The sequence below is a fragment of the Rhopalosiphum padi genome, chromosome 3, assembly GCF_020882245.1.
Source record: "Rhopalosiphum padi isolate XX-2018 chromosome 3, ASM2088224v1, whole genome shotgun sequence".
Classification (NCBI taxonomy): Eukaryota; Metazoa; Arthropoda; class Insecta; order Hemiptera; family Aphididae; genus Rhopalosiphum; species Rhopalosiphum padi.
This window is the reverse complement of record NC_083599.1, coordinates 71,254,108-71,275,160: the sequence shown is the minus strand read 5'-3', so window position 1 is coordinate 71,275,160 and position 21,053 is coordinate 71,254,108. Positions and strand designations below refer to the sequence as shown.

The window sequence follows — 21,053 nt, the reverse complement described above, 5'->3', positions numbered from 1 at the left end:
TCACTGACTTATATAATGTAGTTTAAAAATAACTAATTGCACCTATTGTTAATTACGACACTAGTGAAATTTTAGAAATATTTTGAAATAAATTAATTGTAGGTAAATAAATAATAAAGAGAAATGATTGACATTAGTAGTTTGTAATTAAATCATATAGCACGTGTATTATATCTTTCACATTTAAAATATTGTGCCTTTGTATTTAATATTTTTGAATTACCTTTGAAACAACTTATATGGATTGTATTACATTTTTATCCTTTTTGACTGAGAATAAAAATTACTAATTCAAAATTGCATTGTATATTTGTACATAGAAAATGATAATCCAAGTAGTGGTGTATTGTTTCAAATTTCTACAAATAATAAAATAACAAAAATTGTTAAAAAATAAACAATACGTTGAAATATGTCTTAACGCCCATAATTTATTACTTTGTAAAATGAGTACAAATTATCCTTACTCTGATACAATGACAAAAGATCAATAATAACACACCAAGGTGGATCCACCTTGTAACACACTATGGAGCATAGACAAGAATACTACTGCTATGGAGTGTTGTTCAGTTTTATCTATTTTCTATGGTCAGTGTAGTCACCATTTATGTGTAAGCTGATAGTTCACCATTGACTTGTTAACAAAAACAAAAACTTTTGTTAATAAGTCAATGTAGCTTATGGTAGAGAATACTAACTGTCTTTGAAGATATTCTAAGACCATGCTCAGTAGAGTATGACAGTGGTCAGTAAAGGTGACCGCAGTTCATATTTCGTACATGAAAATTTCTTTATCGATTGGCGCCAAAATGTATGACGTAAGTCATTATAGTGATACTGTAAATGCTTTTGAATCCCTATGGTAGATATTTTTTTTCAGTAATTAACTCAAGGTAGCAATAACACAATTATTATTTGTATTCTTTATTGAGATAATAATATTATTTAGGTAATATGTACTGTAGCGTGCACTATGTATCAAGACCAGTAACTGGTGTGAGACAAACAAATACTGTAAATAACTACATAATATATTGTTTCCTATTTTAAATTTTAACCATATAGTGAATGGTTTACCATAGTAGCAATTTGTTGATTTTCAACGTTTATTGTTTGTAGATACAAATCACAATTCATCAAAAAACTGTGATATCTGTGAACAAAAAAGAAAAGTAGAATACAATTCTATCGGTAGGTGTACAAACCACATTATTATAGGTTGTTAACAGACCAGATATTTTAAAGAAATGAGTTCATGCAATGAGATGTAAAAATTTCACACAAATATGGATTTTTGTACAGTGAACACTTGAGTCCTAATGACTGTAAAATTCGACCAGGTGCTGAAATTAAATTACTGTTGTCTATTAGAGTATGCTGTTCCATCGATATTTATAGGTTTTTCTGATGAAAGTTCAACATAAGCAAAAAAACTATTTTTTGTTGCCAGTTGGTCAAAAACAATCAACCAGCAATTATTATGATTTAATTTTTACAAAAAAACTTTGATTTTATAAATACTATAACAATTTTCATAAATTAATTTACTTTATTAAACATTTGAAAATGAAGTGCTAATACATTTTACTACATATATCCTTATGATAAACTTAAAAGTTAAAATAGAATCAAAAAATTATATCTGTTATACTTAAATGTTTAGGCCATCAACTATGATTCTCAAATAAATTTGTTGAAAAATGTTCTATTAATAATATTATATTGATTTCCACAGTGGTAATTTATTTTTTCTTTGATTTTATTTAACTTAAAAAGTTGAATGTGATATTATACTTCATTATGATATAATGCTACCCCTACAATAGCAGATAAAATCCAAAAGGCTTGTTCGGCTGCTCGCAATCCCAAGACAAGATCACCATGTCAATATATTGGCTATTCAATTACTAGACAACTCTAAGGTCTTGACAATTAAACAATACAATTTAGATTAAGAGCAAAAACTATTTCATTGGATATATGCCTTCCTCAATGTATATTGTATATATTAATTTTATAACTAGTATGTAAAATATGTAAATTTGTTAAACATATTTATAAAGGGTTAAGACCTTTGGGTCATTTAAATAATGAAAATTCAGGATATTGAAAAAAAATTGAATGTATAACAAACTATATTTATTTTTTGTTTATAATTCTTTATAACTTATATTTTCAATAGTATAAATGTATAACATAGTGATGATCTTAAAGAAATGTTTAATAAAATAGGTAAATATTTTGGTAATAATTTAAAAAAAAATGAATACATAGTTAATAAGCGATTATTGGAAAATAAATTATTCGTAAAACTATTAGGTCAACTGGTAAATCATTTGCAATACTGTGAACATTGATACATACCTTATTATTTAAATTCATATGTTAAAAATTAATAGAACCGATAGGTGTTTTCGTAGGATCTTGAAGATCAAAGGTTAAAAGAGAGAGAGAAGAGAAGGTACTATAGGAATCCAAAAGTTTTTAATTTTTCTACCACATGAACTGCCTAACTAAAGCCTCCACAAACAACTATTATGTTAGGGCGTTGATAGTATTATTGCCTTTAGGCACAATTTTTTTTAATTTGGATTCGACTATTCAGATTGTATTTATTGTAAGATAATAAATTGTGTCATTTTCAGATGTATAATAGTTTTTTAAGTAAAGTATTGAGAAGTTGTTGTGAATCTTTAATTTTTGAATTAACCTCAAAATGCTTATAATTAATTATCTAAATAGTTGAGTTAAAATTTGTATTTGAATGATATATTTTTCGACCAACTATGCTATTTTTTTTTTCGATTTTGTTTAATTCATAGAATTTATTTAATTAAACTTAGTTCATTTTAATTTAGCAATTTTTATGTAAATGAAATATTTTTAATGTAATTGTAACTTTGTTTCATGTCTTAAAGGTATTTTCAGCATTTTAATACTGATGAAACGCCCAAAAGAGGAAGAACATTGTGGAATTGATCATGTGAGACTAATAGATTTAATTTTTACACTATTATAGAAGCTTCCACATGTACAGTTTTATCTGCTATTACTCTTGTAGGAGAACTTACTATTTCCGATTTATCAAAGATTTTTGTACATAAGTAAAATTAACTATTTAGTACTATATATTATAAAAAATTGTTTTCTTAATACTTGCTAGAGTACACATTAGTTCTACTGTTAGAATTTAAATGAGTATTTTTCTCCCTGTAAATTGTTAAACACAAGAAATTTCATGGAATAATAAAAAAAACACACAGCATAGTTTAAAATATATTTTCATTTATTTAATTCAATATAATTCAAGCTTTACTAAAAAAATTCTATCAGTCTACTTCACATTAGAATTATACAAAACTAAGTACCAAAAAAAAAAAAATATATATATAAATCGGCCGTTGAGCTTTGCTTGTACAATATTATCAAACATAAGAAACGACATTAAAAATTGTACTAACAAATTTATTGACTAGAAACTTAAAGTAGTTTAAAAAAAGTTATTATTTCGTACAAATGTTTCAGTTACAAAAAAAAGGAAAAATATAGTAATAAATAAATAATATTATTTATGTAATAATGTTGATAAAAAAAATAAGAGGACTAGAAAGATTTATTCGTATTACAAAATAGTTAAAATAAATAAGGACTAATTGTGATGTATCATTAGTTATTAGGTGTATTTAAAAAAAAATACAATAAGTATAGTATTAAGTTTCAGTTATACAGTAAAAAAATTGATACGGACAAGTAATTTGTTAGTACATAAGTGCAATTTTATTATTATCGTATACAAACAGTAGGAAGAGATTAAACTTTAAAATGTAAAATAAAACTAATAGCCATTAAATAAAAATAAATATTAACTTGTTTTTCTACATCGTAGTTTATAAAACAGGGTTTTGAATATGGTTATATTACTATGGTAAATTATGATAATTACCAAACCCCAACAACTTAATTGCAAATAGAAAAATAATAATAAAAAAAAAAAACACAAAAACACAAAAACTAGTTGTTGAAATTGACACGATAAATTTTCCAACATAACAAATAATAGAAGTTTTCAAGCAATACGTTTTATAGTGTATGTACTCAAAATGGACCTAACATACAAACAATACCTCAATAAATCTACATTAAAAAAAATTGTCAACAACAAGAAAATTAAAATTTGTTCGTTGGACAATCTAAAAGTAGTAAGGAACACACACTACGCCGAACACAGTGGTATTAGTAGTAATGGTGATTTATAATAATTCTTTCTAAGATTAAGGTTGTAAAAAAATAGGAATTTCTTTTAAGTCCTGATTTTATAATCATAATAAATACAATCTATATTATTTGATTTATCACAAATATGCCAAATGTGACAGAGAAATTTGTATAGTATGCAGTAAGTTGTATGCATTTTGAACTACTGTCATGAACATTCTTGAGGTAGTTTTGTTTACTGACATTAAATACAATGTTGCGATAGATATTAAGTGTTAATGTAATAACCACAAGAAAAAGAGACGCTAAGTTATCTATTTTCAATCAATTATCATAATATATATTTTACAGTGATGGACACTCAATATTGAAGACTTGCAAGAAATAAATTACTATAAAAAACTTTAGCATCTAAAATTTAGATGCTAAAGTATTTAGATTCTAAATAAACATAAATTATGGTTTGTTTAATTTTAAAAATACGTATAATTGTCAGTATATGGCTTTATAAAGCAATATATGACCTCATACAATAAGTGATAATTAAGTTAAAATTATTATAACCAATTATTTTAATTTTTATTGTTTTAAATAAATATTTATTTAATAAATTAAATTTTTTTTTTGATAAAGAGAGTATACTTTACAGAAATGTAGTTTTTGATTGATGTACAACAATCATGAATACACTTTAGTTTATTTTAAATGCAGACTTTAGAGTGGATTTTAATATTACACAAGTGTTCCGAATCAGTAAGATCCGAAAATATTTTTACAATTATTACATCAGTAATTTATAAATGCTCACTTCTACAAAACTATCACAATCACTAGCATTTTTAATTATCAATAAACAGTACAAATACCATTATAAATAATTTCTTAAGTATATAGGATGATTAGTGATGTTTAAATTTATTTCAGTTTTAAACACTGAAAAACATCATCTAATTTTAAAATTAGATTGCACTATTTAAAATTAACTATTCTTAAACCATACTATAAACTAAGTACAAATTAATCCGTTTTTTCTTTCTAATGTGAAGTTACAAAATTACTCTGTACAGCCAAAATAATAATTGTCTTACAAATAGATGAATTCAATAAATACTTAGCTTTTGTAACACATCATATTTAAAAGATAATAATTATATTATATTGGCCACAAATACTTAAGAGAACGAAGGAAAGATATAAAAAATATATTTCATCAAAATTAGATCAACTTGATACAAAATGTACATGGTTACTATAAATCTACAGTATAAATTATAACTTAGTACATATATTTTATTTATTTAGGCCTAAAGGATGATTGGTAATATATAACTTTATTACTGAGTTAGTTTTCAATTAATACATTGAAATTAAAACAAAATGGCAACCTTTTTAATCAAAATTTTTACAACAAAAATAAATACTCTTTAATAAAAACTCACTTGGGATTATAAAAAATATAATTACAATGGCGTTTCTTTTCGCCATTTAAAACTATCAGTGGGCAAATGAGGTGTTTTATTTTTACGCCCAGCTGCCATTTCTAAACCATTACGAATAGCTGGCATAATTCTTAAAGCTGGATTAGTAACAATACCATTACGTTTTTGCTTGACGTTTCCCAAGTTTTTATTATAACTAAAACAAAATATTATAAAAATTAACATAATATCAATTAAATATCACAATTATATAGTACTTTGAATCAGATGTCGATTTTTTTAACACAGCCTTATTACCAAGAATAATTCTCATATGAGTGTCACGTGAGAAATGATCATCCGTCAATACTGAAATGATAATAAAATGTAAGTATATGCAAATATAAAATACAAGTTATATGTAGAGACCAGATATACTAAAAACGATTAAATACTTTGCAATTATATACCATGAAACATAATATCAAATAATATGGATGGTTGGATAATGATAATCAAGTTCAACACTTGTTAAATATTTTTAGAAATTTTAATAATAATAATTAATTAATTTAGATTTGTAATTAATACAGTAAGCTTTTTATATAATTATCGTGTTTTAAATTGAAAACAAAAAATAATAGCGGAAAAAATATTATATAAGATATTTTTAATACAGAGAAAATTCTTTTATAAAAAATACTGTTGAGTTGAAATGCTAAAAATAATATTTAAAAGTGACAATTAAATTTAATTTAAGTGATCTTGTTATTTTTAAACATTATATACTAATTGAAAAATGAAAAAAAATGTAGCCACTTTAGAGTAGCTTCCAATAAATAAAACATTCTTTTAAATCTAACACTCAATAAATTATTTATAATTGCAATTTATTTTTTTAAGTTACATAAAAATATTATGTTGATAAAAAAAGTTTGCACAATTCAAATGCAATGAATAGTTTTACCATGAATACTCGGAGCTGATGGTTCTTCTGAATTGGGGCTGTGAGGTGGTGTTGCGTATATAGGACTCTGCAAAGGACTTAGAACTTTAGAAGTGGGTCTTGACTTGATACGTCGACTACATTGTTGTAATTTTTGTGTAAAAGTCAATGGTGTCAACTGCAAAAAATAATGGTATTATTTATCATTTAAATATCTTCTTAATATGTTAGTTGGCAAAATATTTTTACTTGTGTTGGTAAATCTTGGTGAGAACTTTTAGTACTATCAGTCAAATTAGAACTGGATTTGCTATAGTTTGAAACAAATGATGTTCGTTTTGCTGTTGAATCTGGTGATTCAATGGGTGATGAATCATGAATCGGAGCATGATTGGAACAAGATAATAATGGATTAACTAATATAGCTGAAGATGGTTTAGTTTCAGTTGTTGAACCAGAACCACAAGAAGTATTAGCTGTATTAAATCCGTTACCTAAAAATAAAATTTATTTGATATAATACTAATTAAATGTTACATATAATTTTTTTTAAATATTACTTTCGTTTTTTATAGGACAAAATTGTTCAAGTAATTTAACAATGTTATCATGGCCACTTTTTGCAGCAATTTTTATAGCATTCCGTCCACAATGGTCAGATACTAATGGGCTTGCACCTTGCATTAACAATAAACGAACGCAAGTCTCATTACCTTCTTGAGAAGCAATACCTATTTATTAATTTATAAACAAAGTATTTATATTAATGATAGTTTAAAATTAAATAACATTTAAAATAAACACAATGCTCTTAATAATGAAGTTAAGTTTAATGTATTTATTAAAATATATATTTATTAAAGGAATATAATATAATTTATTCTATATAAATTCTATATAAATCTTATGGGCATTAAAATATTCAATCAAATATTTTATAATAATTTAAAAAACAATAACTAGAATATATGATTGAATTATTATAAGCAATGCATTAATAAATTAATTAAGTTAGAAGTACACAATTAAAATATTAATAATTAATAAAAATAAATATATGTATAGATCATGGGTCACCAAATGGAGGCTCGCGAACAAATTTTATCTGGCCCACAGTTAAAGAATAAATAAGAAATAGTACATCATTAAATTTTGTTAATTTATCATTATTATTATTGTTAAATATTATTGGTTTTTGAATCATGTAATATATACTTAGAATTTTGATAGGCTGCGAAAAATTTTCAGATTCCTAATATAGCCCTTTAAAAATATTAATTGGTGACATCTAGTATAGGTTATAATAGATTATATTATAATTATTTAATATAATACTTATTTCTTTTACATTTTGAAAACAGTAAAAATACTTGGTAATAAATTTTATATTGAAGAGTGTAATATTAAAATCAAGGTATTTACATTTTTAGTCATAAGTATAATAATAATTTACCTAAGGCTGTTGCTCCTTGATTGCACGCATGATTAACATTGGCTCCATGTTCAATTAATAATCGGACAATGACAGAATGTCCTTGCCATGCAGCTAAGTGAAGAGGTGTTCTATTTTCATTATCAGTTGCATTTAAATTTGCTTTTCCAAGTTTTAATAATAATGATACCATTTCACAATGACCTTGCCAACAACTAACATGTAAAGCAGTTCGGCCCTAAAATATCAAATCACAAGTTTTTAGTAAATTTTTTCTAAAATTTCAAAATAAATAAGAATTTAATATTTTTACAAGAATTATTATTATTACAATATTTAATTAGTTAATAATTTAAAATCACAGTTTATATATTTATACTAATAATTATTGTATTTTTTAAATATGCAGATATTTTAAATTATATTTTGATGGGTTTACAATAATTACATCATATATTGTTTTTCTATAATAAATATTGATTTGATTTTTTTTTATACTAAGAGCATAAATGTTTGTAATTCCATATGTTTTTAATTTGTTAACTCAAATTAAATTAACGTGTGAAATAAAAATTTTAAAATTTTTACTGTAACGACTAAAACTAATTAAGTATACTAAATAAATAAATATAAAAATATTTATTAGTAAGAAATGATTATTATCAAACATAAATCTTTAAGTCAACAATTGGTAAATAAATTTGGTATTACAAAACAACTAATAATAATTATAGAACAATATAAATAAAAAAATTTATTTGTTTTAAATATTTATCTTTATCATTTGATAATGTATACAATACATTTTTGTAATAAGAACAATTTGTTTTGAATTCATATGAAAAATTATTTTGAACAATCTTATCTAACTATCTAGATGCAAAACAATTTTATTTAAATTTAAAAATGAAATTTTTTGTTTAAACAAATGGTACTAACTTCAGAATCTGTGCTTTCAACATCTGCTCCACCGGGATCAATAAAAAATTTAGCCATTGCTAAATGATTTTCAAGAGCTAGGACATAAAGAGTACTTCGACCATCAGCATCTTTTTTGTTCACGTCAACTCCATGTTCTACAAGACTTCTAACTACTTCAATATGACCTTCTAATGCAGCCAATCTATAAGTTTACATAAAATATTAGGAATAATTAATAGAATTTTAATTATTTAAGCTATAAAAATAATACCTTAAAGCAGTTCTTCCATCATGAGCTTTCTGATCTGGAGGGGCTCCATAGTTTTTTAAAAATTCACTTACTAAATCTGAATGCCCTTCTTCAGCTGCTAACATTAGTGGTGGTTTACCATCATTATCAGTTTGATCAATTTTTGCCCCACTCTCCAACAATGTTCTGCAAACAACCTGATGACCTTCGAAAGCAGCATAATGTAATGGAGTCCAACCAGAATTATCTCTATGTTGTTCATCAAGACCTGAAATATAAAAATGTTTATAACTATAAAAATTTTACAGTTAAAATTAACTATGCTCTATTCAAAATAAGAAACAGTCAGTGGCAACCAGTTTTTATCAGGCAAGAATCAGTAAATTATCTCTGTTTATTAAATATAGTATAAAACAAAAACAAATTAATTAAATGATATCAAATAATTAATCAATTATTTTAAAAGTAAGACACCTATTATCAAATACTTAAAATACCTAAAGGGAATTTTAAGTTTTTTCTAAATTGGCAAAAAAAGGTTCTAGATTTAAGTTGTAAAAAAAAGATATATTTAAAAACAATTTATACAGATCTATATAAATATTTTTTAAATAAACTTGATACAGTTAAACATATTTAACAAGCCCACAAAATCAAAAAAACATACCTCTATCTAGTAGTTGTGATACTACAACATTGTTCCCTTGAGCTGCAGACACACTGAGTACAGTACGTCCTTCATTATCTATGCTGTCCACATAACAACCCCAAAAAAGTAAAAGTGAAACACATGCAGGATGTCCCATTGATGCAGCAGCCCATAAAGGCGTTCTACCTAATTTATCACAATGGTCTACATCAGCTTCTGCTTCTAATAAAATTTCGCAAACGTCTCTGAGAAAACAATTATAAATTAAATTAAAATGGACAGTAATTTTGAAAATTAACTAATAGAAATACCTATGGCCTTCGAATGCGGCAACAAGTAATGGTGTCATTCCATCTTTATCTTCATGATCAACAAAAGCTCCAGATTCCAACAACAAAGTGACAACCTTGGCATATCCTCCATTAGTGGGTGCACATAAAGCAGCAACACTCAAAGCAGTACGGCCATCACTATCTTGATGATTGATATTCGCACCATTATCCAATAATTTTCCTACTATATGTGCATGGCCCATATATGCTGCAGCAATCAATGGAGTTCTACCATCACCATCAGTAGTATTAGGGTTTGCACCGGCTTCTAGTAATTTTATAACAACATCATTGTGACCTCCCCAGGCTGCAGCACGTAATGCTCCACGCCCTTCACAATCAGAACATTCTACATCGGCTCCATGTTTAAGTAATAACTCCACCACCTAATATTATAAGGTATATAAATTAATAAATTTATTATTTAGTTAGTAAAAATGTATGTTATTACTTGTGAGTGACCACCCCATGCAGCAGCTCTTAAAGCAGTCCATCCTTCAACATCTGCATGATCTATTTTACAGTTATATTTTAATAGAAGCTGAAACAAAAATATTTAACTGTAACAACTATTGTGAAAATATTAATGAATAACAATTACTAAGCGTATATTTCTATAAAAAGGTAAATATTTTATTTTTTTAACTCTTAAGATAATACCACACATAGTACAATTCTGTTTAACATTTACAGACAAATTTCAATAACATGAAAAAATAATTATTAATATTTATAAATGAAAAAAAAACTGTTTCCACTATCGAGTATTGTCTATTAAGTTTATAAATTTAGATGATACAAAAATTGTATTTATTTTTAAATCATTGATTAAAATACTATTTTTTGTAAGCAATACTACCTAATAAACAACCTCGCCAATCTTTTATATAATTTTTATTTAGAGATATCACTATTTCATAACCAAATATTAAATTTTGTGTTAAAAATAATATTTATTTGTTGTAAGTACGGCAATAATTATTGCATCAAGTGTCATCCTTTTTTGTATGTTATGCCTTAACATAGAGAATACACATATGAGTATAAAGTCCTCTTAAATTTTATAATTTGTAATGTACATATGTACATATTATTTATGCAATTTGACACTTCTTATTCATAAATAATATAAACAAAATAAATATAGGTGGATAAACTAATATATCATAACCAACATAATTTTAGATATTAATTAAAAAATAATACTACTCAATGAAATTGCATTGCTCTTAAAGTTTAATTAATAGGAAAATGCAAAAAATAAATAAAGATCTATCAATACAGCTACAACTGTGTTATACTATTTAAAAAATAAAAAGACATCATCTTTTAAAAAGTATGAAAAATTTCACTTGCAGTAAAATATAACGTTTTAATCAATGATAAATTGTAATATTCAATAATGTGATACTTAAATATAATATTTTATCTAAATACCTCTACAACTTCAAGATAACCATGACGCGCAGCTATATTAAGTGGTGTTTGTCCATTATTGTCATTCACTTCTAAATTTATATCTGAATGAGTTTTTAATAAATCTCGAAGAACATTTAAATTTCCATCCATTGCAAGCAAATGTAAAGTATTTCTACCATTGATATCTACTTCATATAAATTTGACGGTAATAAAGTATTTGAATAAACTGCTAAATTTTTTTCAGATTTTGGTGATGACACTAATCCAAAATTTGTTTCAAACTAAAAAATAAATGCAGATTAAAAATAGATTTAATTTCAATACTAATTTTTATTTTTTTTACCTTATTAGATTTTAGATCGACATCTGATTTAAAACAATTACTAGCTCCTTCCAAAAAATTAACAGTTTTTCTATCATAACAAGGAATTGTCATACTATCAGAAATTTGTGCTCCACTATCAATTAACCATAGTAATGGCAATAAATTTGTGTCAGAAAAATTTGTCCAGACTGGTAATGGATTTACTCTTGATAGATGGTAAGCTAATTTATGAGTTTCTTCATACCCAGGGGGTTTTGAACATCTAAATAAATATAAGAAAATTAAACATAGGTAATATAAAAAGTGTAAATCATTTTAATTATTTTTATCAATTAACATAAATTATTTTAGAAAATAAATACCTAAGTGTATAATGAAAAGCAATCATAGCGTGTCCTTCATTAGCAGAACATAAAAACCTTCTAGTACAATGTTTGACATCTAGGAACCATTCTCCAAAACTGTGGTGAAATTGTATTACTTTTGAATCTCTTGGTAATGAAAATATTCTTCTTAATAAGCTAAATCGTTTGTGAAATTCTTCAGCAGTCATGTATTGGTATACAGAATGTATAATACTACTTAATTGTTCTTCTGATAGAGGTTCGGGGGACGCTAAAATAACATTTAATAAAGGCCGCACCTAAAATACAAATATAAACGATTTATTATAAGGAGTTGACTCGTATATTTTTAAAAGTACTTACTTTTGAAAAATGTTTTGAATTCAAAAGCCTCTGACAAAACCATAAATACAGTCCATTAAGAGTTCCGGGAATATCTTTAATTTCCCTCAAGACTACACATCCGTCAGATATTCCATCTAATACTCTTTCCAAGTAAAGAAAACAACCATTACTTTTTATATGTAATTGATTTAACATTTCAGCTGTATCTCTACTCATATGTTGACGTAAAGATTCCTCAGATTCCAAACGGCTCAATATGTACTGTTGTATATCTCTAACTACCTATGAATAAATAGTAAATAATATTAAAATAAAAAATTGATAACAAACAAATTAAAATATTATAACAGATTTTTTGATAAATACAAATTACAAAAAAAAAAACATTGTTATACATACTTGTGATTTACGGAGATCATCTATGCAAATTTTACGAAAACCAGAGAACATACGAGCAATATTTTTATTTTGTCTACGTGTTGTACAAATAAGCATCAACCATTGAGGAAATAAATGATGATGAGTAGCTAATAGCTCTGTAATAGTTTTGCTTGAATTATTCTTAAACTTTGGATCAGATCTATCATTTGTACATAATCCTTCATCAACTGAATCAACTAAAAGAAACATTGTATGTTTTGGTAGTTCAAGATCAATTAGTGGAAATACAACAGCTTTTTTAAATGCATCATCAGCATCTTTTACTATATTTATTGGAGATAAAGATTCTTGTATTGCTGGATCAGATTTTAATCTTTCTTTATATGACTTAGGTAATGAATCAGATAACTGTGAAACCAAACTTTGAATAAAATGGGTGACCGATAATGTGTTGATATTTTGAGCTTGACAAAAATGATAAGCTAATAGTCTTCTGTTTAATGCACGTTGTAGTCTGCCAGATGGATGAACAATTTCGCAGCACAATGAAGTTTTTCCACATCCAGCACCTCCAACTAGTAGTGCTCCACATGTTTTCCAATTGCTTCTTTGATCAAAGCAATGTAATAATTTTTGGAATACCCATTCACGGCAATAAAATGGTTTTTGAGCCAAATCACTTGAAGTCATTTTGATCTGTTTATTTTCATATTAGTTGAAAAATTCTTAATTGCTGATATCATAGGCCAAATTAAAAGTATTGATTTAACTATTCATATATTATAAAATATAGGTAATCTGAAACATAACATTTTTTATTAAATTTTAATCGTAAGTACCAACTACAGTTTAGTATATTTTTGCATAACTATAAAACAAGTTATAAAAAATAAAACCATTTAGGTATAATAAAAAATATTAAGCTAGTGAAAAAAGATAAATTAAGAAAAAACATCAAGTAATCGCTGAGACTATGTTTTGTTTTAATTTTACAACACTGCGCCTTTGTACTATATTATATTAATTTATAATAAAACAATCGATTTAAATAACTTTTATCAAATATAGGAAGTGGATAGATAAAAATTTCTTAATTTAAGATGATTGTATTTTTTAAAAGTATTTAAAATACATTATAAACAATTATAATATTATTTTCATAACATACCAATGAGGTTATCATGAGTGGACCTCAATGGAAATTGTTTTATGATCCTTGAACTTCATTAATAATAACATGATTTGCAATATAAAAAAAATGTACTTAAACTTTAAAGCATGTTAATAATACCTAATATACAAATATTTCATAGAAAATATGTTTGAGGTTATTATCAAAATATAATTTATAAATATTTTTTAGTTAAATAATGTTAAAATATAAGGTAAAAGTGGGAATACTACTCAAAAGGACACTACACCTGTATACGTTGTCACCGTCTTACAAATGCATAACAGCAAATTGTACATTATGTAACTCTTTAATGCTTAAAGGAGCACACAACACAAAAAATAAGTTTTTTTTATTTGAAAGAATGTTCAATTCTAAGAATAATGGTATAGGTTTTACGTTTCTACTCACATTATTCAATAAGTTATGAGCAATTGAAAAAAGACGTGTGACGTCACTGGGCCGGAGTCATCGTAATTGCCTATCTTATACGTGTAAAAGTTCCTCGCTTCACACAACGATTTATCAACCTAAACATTTTCTTTTTAAAATTTAATTGACGTATAAATGTGTGTTTTTATGTGTTTAAGACGATGCAAGTATCAGAATTGCAATACGATGTTTAGTTTTTTGAATATTAAAAATCTTAAAAGAGACATTTTGGTTAAACCGCGGACCCGTTGTTCGAACGCCACGCGCCGCTTGCCATGTCGACGTGCGGTTTAACCAAAATGTCTCTTTTAAGATTTTTAATATTTAAAAAACTAAACATCGTATTGCAATTCTGATACTTGCATCGTCTTAAACACATAAAACCACATATTTACATGTAAATTAAATTGCAAAAATAAAATGTTTAGGTTGATAAATCGTTGTGTGAAGCGAGGAACTTTTACACGTATAAGATAGGCAATTACGATGACTCCGGCCCAGTGACGTCACGCGGCTATTCTACATCTCTTAATATCTCTTAAAGTAATATTTTTTTTTACATCGTATCTTCACAAAATCATTTCATATAACCATAACTACAATAATTTAACATTTAAAAAAAATTTAAAGAATTTTTTTATTTGTGTTGTGTGCTCCTTTAATATTGCAGTGGTTCTACCTATAATCAAATTTCAATTTAAGAATATCTTTTGTAAGTTTTTTAATGATTTTATTATAAAATCAAGTTATAAAAATTTTAAAATTCTATATTGTTAATGCATTTTAAAATGTTCATAACTCACTTAAAATAAAAATAAAAAAAAATTACGAGGATGTTACCTAGATCAGTGTTTCTCAACCTATGGGTCTTGAAATATTTTTGATGTGTCGTGACTCGTGATATTTGTAAACTAATTAGGCAACTATACTGATAATAATATGTAAAAAGACCTAAGCAATTATTTTTAATGAGGGTTGTATACCCAACATGGGCGTCCCCAGACATTTTTCTAAGGGGGGCAAAATTAATTTAAAAAATAAATGAAAATTTTTTTATACATTTTATTTATAGCATATTATTATATTTCGTCATTATTACAATTAGATATTATTATAATACATTAGTCTTTTTCATTAAATATAAATTTCAATCTCTGTGGACATTCTCTACCAAATTGTGTCAGTGCATTTTCAATAAATTTTTCTTTATCTGAATTTACTTTTTCTCTATGAACACTCAACATGCATATTCCACTCAGTCTATCATCACCCATCGTTGATCGTAACCATGTCTTAACACGCCTTAATGTACTAAAAGAACGTTCTGCTGTACAGCTTGTAGCCGGAAGAGACAAAAATATTTGCAAAGCAACAGCTATACTTGGAAAAAAACGTACAGTTACAATTTAACAAATTGATGAAATCAATATCTTGGCAGTCCTTATTTTGCCAAAAACTGTACCAACTTCCTGCTTCAGCTTGTAGATTAACAATTTCATAGAAATCAAAAATTTTTTCAATGCTTTCAAAATACATTTTTTTCTCCAATTTTTAAATATGTTGGGATGAAGATATTGTAGTAAAAATGCATTATCATTTTTTTTTTCAAAACATTCTTTTATAGATTGTAAAATTGAATCAATATATGGTATAAAAATTGATACTCGGTAATAATCTTCACAACTCTCAGTTTCATAGTTTGCTCTTAGTGACTGTTTTTTTACTGTTCTCGGACATATAATAACAATATCTAAATCAATGGCGATTGATTTCGCTTCGTTATATAACGTTTGGAAAATGTTATCAGCGTCATTTCGATGTTTATCGAACAATTCTAGTAATGAATTAATATGCTCGCTGACTTTATATAGATCTACTGACACACCTTGTAACATATTTGTCACAGGTTCTAAAATAGCACTGTACCTCGCCATAGTTATCATAGAAATTAAGAATGATGAATTTGAGGCTGCAGAATATAAGTAATGAGCTCGTTGCCTCGTATTGGAATTCAAATGTATTTCATTATTTGATAATGATTTTAAACTTATGGATAGCCGTGCGTTGACATTATAGTAACATAGGTAGACCTATTTTTAGAAGCTAATTTCTCATTGGGAATTTTATCAATTGCTGTGGAAATAACATTCCAGGGGGGGGGCAAGTGCCCCGTCTTGCCCCCCCCATGGGGATGCCCATGATACCCAACAAACAGTAAATGAATGGGTTGCCATTACAAAAAGGTCAGGACTAGATACTGGAATACTGTACTAGATAATATTCTTACTTTTAATTTTGATAATAGGTAAATTTACAGTAACGTCAAGTATAAAAAAGTTAAATAGATTTTTCAGAATGTAAAATTTGCTATGTTAAACTATGTTTTTAAGACAAAGACAATGCATACAAGTTAAGCGCCCACTTAATATTCATTTAAACTAAGTACCTAATTCTATGTTTCTTTTTTTGTTGATAAAATGTAATATTTATTTATAATTTCCTATTCATATTCAATTTATTAATTTCATTAACCATATTTTACAATTATTTTCAACTATGTATATAAAGTTTTATAATGATTTTAATAATTATTCTATGCTTTTACCTATGTGTATTTTATAAATTTTATCATAATGATAACATAAAAATATAGATTCTAAAGTAAAGAAAAAAATTTTTTTATCAGCGATTTGTTTTTTTTCCAGTTCATGCCAAATATAATAGTCTATTGTCCAGAAAATAATAATTTATAATAACAATCACAATTATTATTAAATTTGTTCTACGTGGTACGTATACAATAAGACAAAATAATTGTTGTGACTGACCAAAATATAACCAACTACCCATCACATTGGCCATAAGAAATAAACATCGCACTAACTAGTAAATTACAAAAATAAGTACATTTCTTAATAGGCATTATAGACCTCAATAGTGGTACGAAGTGTGTACCTGTTAGTGCAAAGCATGGTAAATTTGTTATGAGGAATTGTTAAATAGAAAAGGAGCTGCTTGTATTCAAAATAAATTGACTCAAAAATAATTTAATAATTATTATTCATTAAAACACTCAAAATATTTCTGAGAATTTGTAAAAAAAAATTGTGATGGGTGGCATATAGGTAGTCGTTATACAGGGAAATATGACATTGTATATTATAAAATAAAATTGTGTAATAATTAAAATATTAGTAATATTACTAGATCATATTATTCATAATGATTAATGAATCAAAATCTATGACTCATCTTAATTTTGTCGTTGTACATTCCTTTCCTTCCTGTTCTATATTATTTATAATATATTTATATATTGTGCTACAGGCTTTGATGATGAATCTATTTATCAGAGCCATACAAAATTATTGAATAAAATAAATACCTACTTTACGAATACACTTTGGAACACTAATAATCATATAGATTTTTGTGTATATACAAGTATCTATGTTTTATTATTGAGACAAATTGAGTATTGAGATAATAGTATTAATTATAGATGTGTTTCGCGTTTCGGACGATGAGTGTAGGTTAGAAGTTAGAACTGTTGAACCTAACCTTTTATTTTTAACCAAACCGAGCCCGGCGCCAACGAGACCTACCCAGTGGCACCTACTCGTCCAATAACCAAACTGTCGACACTCGACGTTCGGCGGCATGCTGTTCTTACCTCGGATACGACGGTGAAAATGAATAGACGGACCTCCGTAGCACAGAAGATAGCATAACGATCGACCGGAACGAAACACTGGGTGGCTGGCTGACGACGGACGTTCGTCAATCGGTAAAACGTTCGAACGGGAAAACCCGGTGGACAGACGACTTGATTCTGTGTCAGTGAAGAAATACGACAAACGACACGCGCGACGTTATCGTTCGGACGCGGTTTGATTTCAGCCGTCACCGGTCGAGTAAACAAAAACAAAACGGAATGGGATAAAAAAAAAAAAACGAAATTAATACTCGCTGGTTAATATCACCACTGCCTCCTCCTCCGCACCGTCCGAACGATGTCGGTGACTGCGACTTGTGAGTGTGCGTGTTTTTTGTGTGTGTGCGACCGAATGCGCACTACGGTGGATTCTATCGGCGGCGGCGGCGGTGGCGGTGTCGGCGTCGACGGCTGTAATAATCGGCCTACCGGTGGGGGAGACGGTAGTGAGGAAGGCAAAGAAAAAAAAAATTTCAAGCGTGTGATATCCGCGCCGTCGCCGCTGCTGTGTAAAATCCGGCGATCGTGCGGGCGGCGCGTGTGCGTGTGCGCGAGCGTTGGGTTCTGCGACTTGCGAATACGGTGGCGGTGAAGTGGGTGTTGTTGTTGTTTGGAACGTTGTCGTCCTGACGTCACTCCACCGCTTCCTCCGCCGCCTCCACCATTGTCGTCTTATCACCGTTGATAACACCGAAAAACGCCGCGGTGCCCGTAGTGGTTAGTTACCTTATTAGTTATTAATTTATTATGCATAAGGATTAATGGAACACCGGTGTTACATTAATCTATGGTATAAGGTCTATTGCTTTGTGGGGCCAAAATAATTATTTTGCTATTTAGGAATTCGTGATAGCTCCCGTGGACTATACGATAGGACGTATTTTCTTAGGAGATATATAACTCGCTATTCGACAACACACGAGAAAATGACTAAGAAAGTAAGAACGAGTAAAGCACACTAGATACCGCGGATGTACACAACTATATTATATTGTCATTGTATTCGGTTTGGTCACTGGGTCAGTGTTCGAAATCGTTTTGTTCACCAAATTAAATAATATTCTTTAGATAAAACGATTTTACCATTGGCATTTATTCAGGGTGTTCTAGTTGTGTGTTTAATGCCCAAACATAAATAAAATATGTAATAGCATCCTCATTATAATAATAAATCACATTTTAAACGATAATTTATTTTTTTTTTTGGAAATTATAATAATTTCTGCGTAGACTACTCAGGCCATTATACCATTATATTTATTATTTATATATACCTACATTATAACATTTAACAAAAAGAGAAAAGATTTACAATTTTAAATTAAATAATTACTATTAATTAGATATTTTATGTAATAATTATTGTTGTCTATATTAAATTTAATGTTTTAATTAATTTGAAGAATTCAATTATATTTTCTCGTTGATTGGGTTTAGATCTGGACATATTTCAATCAGGGGGCTTATGTTAAGTCCCTTTCATAGTTCCTCATATTTTCTGCACTCCTGGGATATGTATTTAATAGCGAGAGTGGTGCCGCTTGATTGGCACTTTAGTGTGTCATCTTTTGCAATCAAATATACATGTGTCAGCCTTATGTAGCCAATTCTAGCCCAATTTAGTTTTTTTTTCGTTTGTAGTATAAACTTGGGCTTCTTTTCATCTTTTGACCGTTTATTTAATTTGGTTTAGCTTATTTGTTTGGATGTTCCATTTGATGTGCCAGATGGAAATAGTGTTTTATTTAATTTATTTTTTTACATCTGTGTATCTGTGTATAGTATTATAGTGTATGTGGAAATGTTAATGTAATGTAAATCTAGTAAGCGGATATCTAGTTTGGCTTGTTTATCTAAATGATAATTTTATAGTAAAATAATATTTCACATTTTATTAAAAATACAATAGTAGTTTAAACTTCAAATCGTTAAATTAATTTCCAATGCTTTGTTTTGTTGTAAATAAAATTATATAATATTGCGATAAGAAATACATGTCACGTGTAGGCAGCATAAATAAATTCTCATTATAGCACTGCAAAGTACAATGTGTAATATTGTTGTTTTCGACGATTATCTGCTATCGCTTATTCGATTTTCATAAAACATCTTAATTTTTCAGTCTATAAATACGTTTATAATTTCTGTAAGTTTAAATATACATATAAAATCCTTTTTATAAATAATATAATTTTTTTTTATAATAATTAAAATATATGCTTATTTTTTTTTAGATTTTAAGCAGGGCGATGTAACAATGATGTCATTATGTATGTGTGTGCGTGTGTGTGTGTGACGTGTGTTACACGATAAGTAAAAGTTATTGATAAAATACTTCGATTCTTAATTTTGAAGATTGTTTTGATAGAAAATTATATCAAGTTTGTACTTTGGAGTAGTTTGGACAGATAAAAATTAAAAATGCTTAGTACTTTTTTTATAATTGGGAAAAACTATTAAAAATTTAGGAAAGACGGGAATTTTTATGCTAAACCAATGTTTGACTAAATTGATTTCTTTATTTTGTTATGATTCAAAAATATTATTCGTGGAATCAACTTTTACGTATTCTATATAATTATAAATTTTACTATACGCAATTACATATTTGATTTAGGTATTTTAAAATTTTAGGTACCTATTTATGAATACTATTCACGTTAAATGCTGATTTACATTTACGGTACCTATTTATTATTTACAAAGATGTTATTAAAATATTAAATTATAGTTATATCTTATACAAGCAAGTTG

General features: G+C 27.0%; 1 protein-coding gene across 1 annotated transcript; it reads right to left on the bottom strand.

Annotated features, from left to right (window-relative positions):
- Window positions 1-3,268: 3,268 nt before the first annotated feature.
- Window positions 3,269-18,858, bottom strand: LOC132924168 (ankyrin repeat domain-containing protein 50). The gene is made up of 17 exons (XM_060988310.1): window positions 18,258-18,858; window positions 13,000-13,779; window positions 12,619-12,882; window positions 12,274-12,554; window positions 11,930-12,173; window positions 11,604-11,867; window positions 10,618-10,707; window positions 10,146-10,552; window positions 9,853-10,079; window positions 9,207-9,453; window positions 8,954-9,137; window positions 8,036-8,252; window positions 7,143-7,313; window positions 6,832-7,076; window positions 6,604-6,760; window positions 5,915-6,005; window positions 3,269-5,853 (listed from the first exon to the last, which is right to left on the bottom strand). Exons 2-17 carry the CDS (start codon window positions 13,669-13,671, stop codon window positions 5,679-5,681), a joined length of 3,936 nt encoding a protein of 1,311 aa, XP_060844293.1. The 5' UTR covers window positions 13,672-13,779; window positions 18,258-18,858; the 3' UTR covers window positions 3,269-5,678.
- Window positions 18,859-21,053: the final 2,195 nt, after the last annotated feature.

What these genes read in the sequence shown, in the direction of transcription:
- LOC132924168 (XM_060988310.1), bottom strand. Translation starts at nt 13,671, where the DNA reads ATGACTTCAAGTGATTTGGCTCAAAAACCATTTTATTGCCGTGAATGG. An exon ending in TTGAAAGCACAGATTCTGAA is followed by an intron (nt 8,253 to 8,953) that starts GTTAGTACCATT and finishes TTGATATTTTAG; the next exon opens with GGCCGAACTGCTTTACATGT. An exon ending in AAATCGACATCTGATTCAAA is followed by an intron (nt 5,854 to 5,914) that starts GTACTATATAAT and finishes ATTTTGTTTTAG; the next exon opens with TTATAATAAAAACTTGGGAA.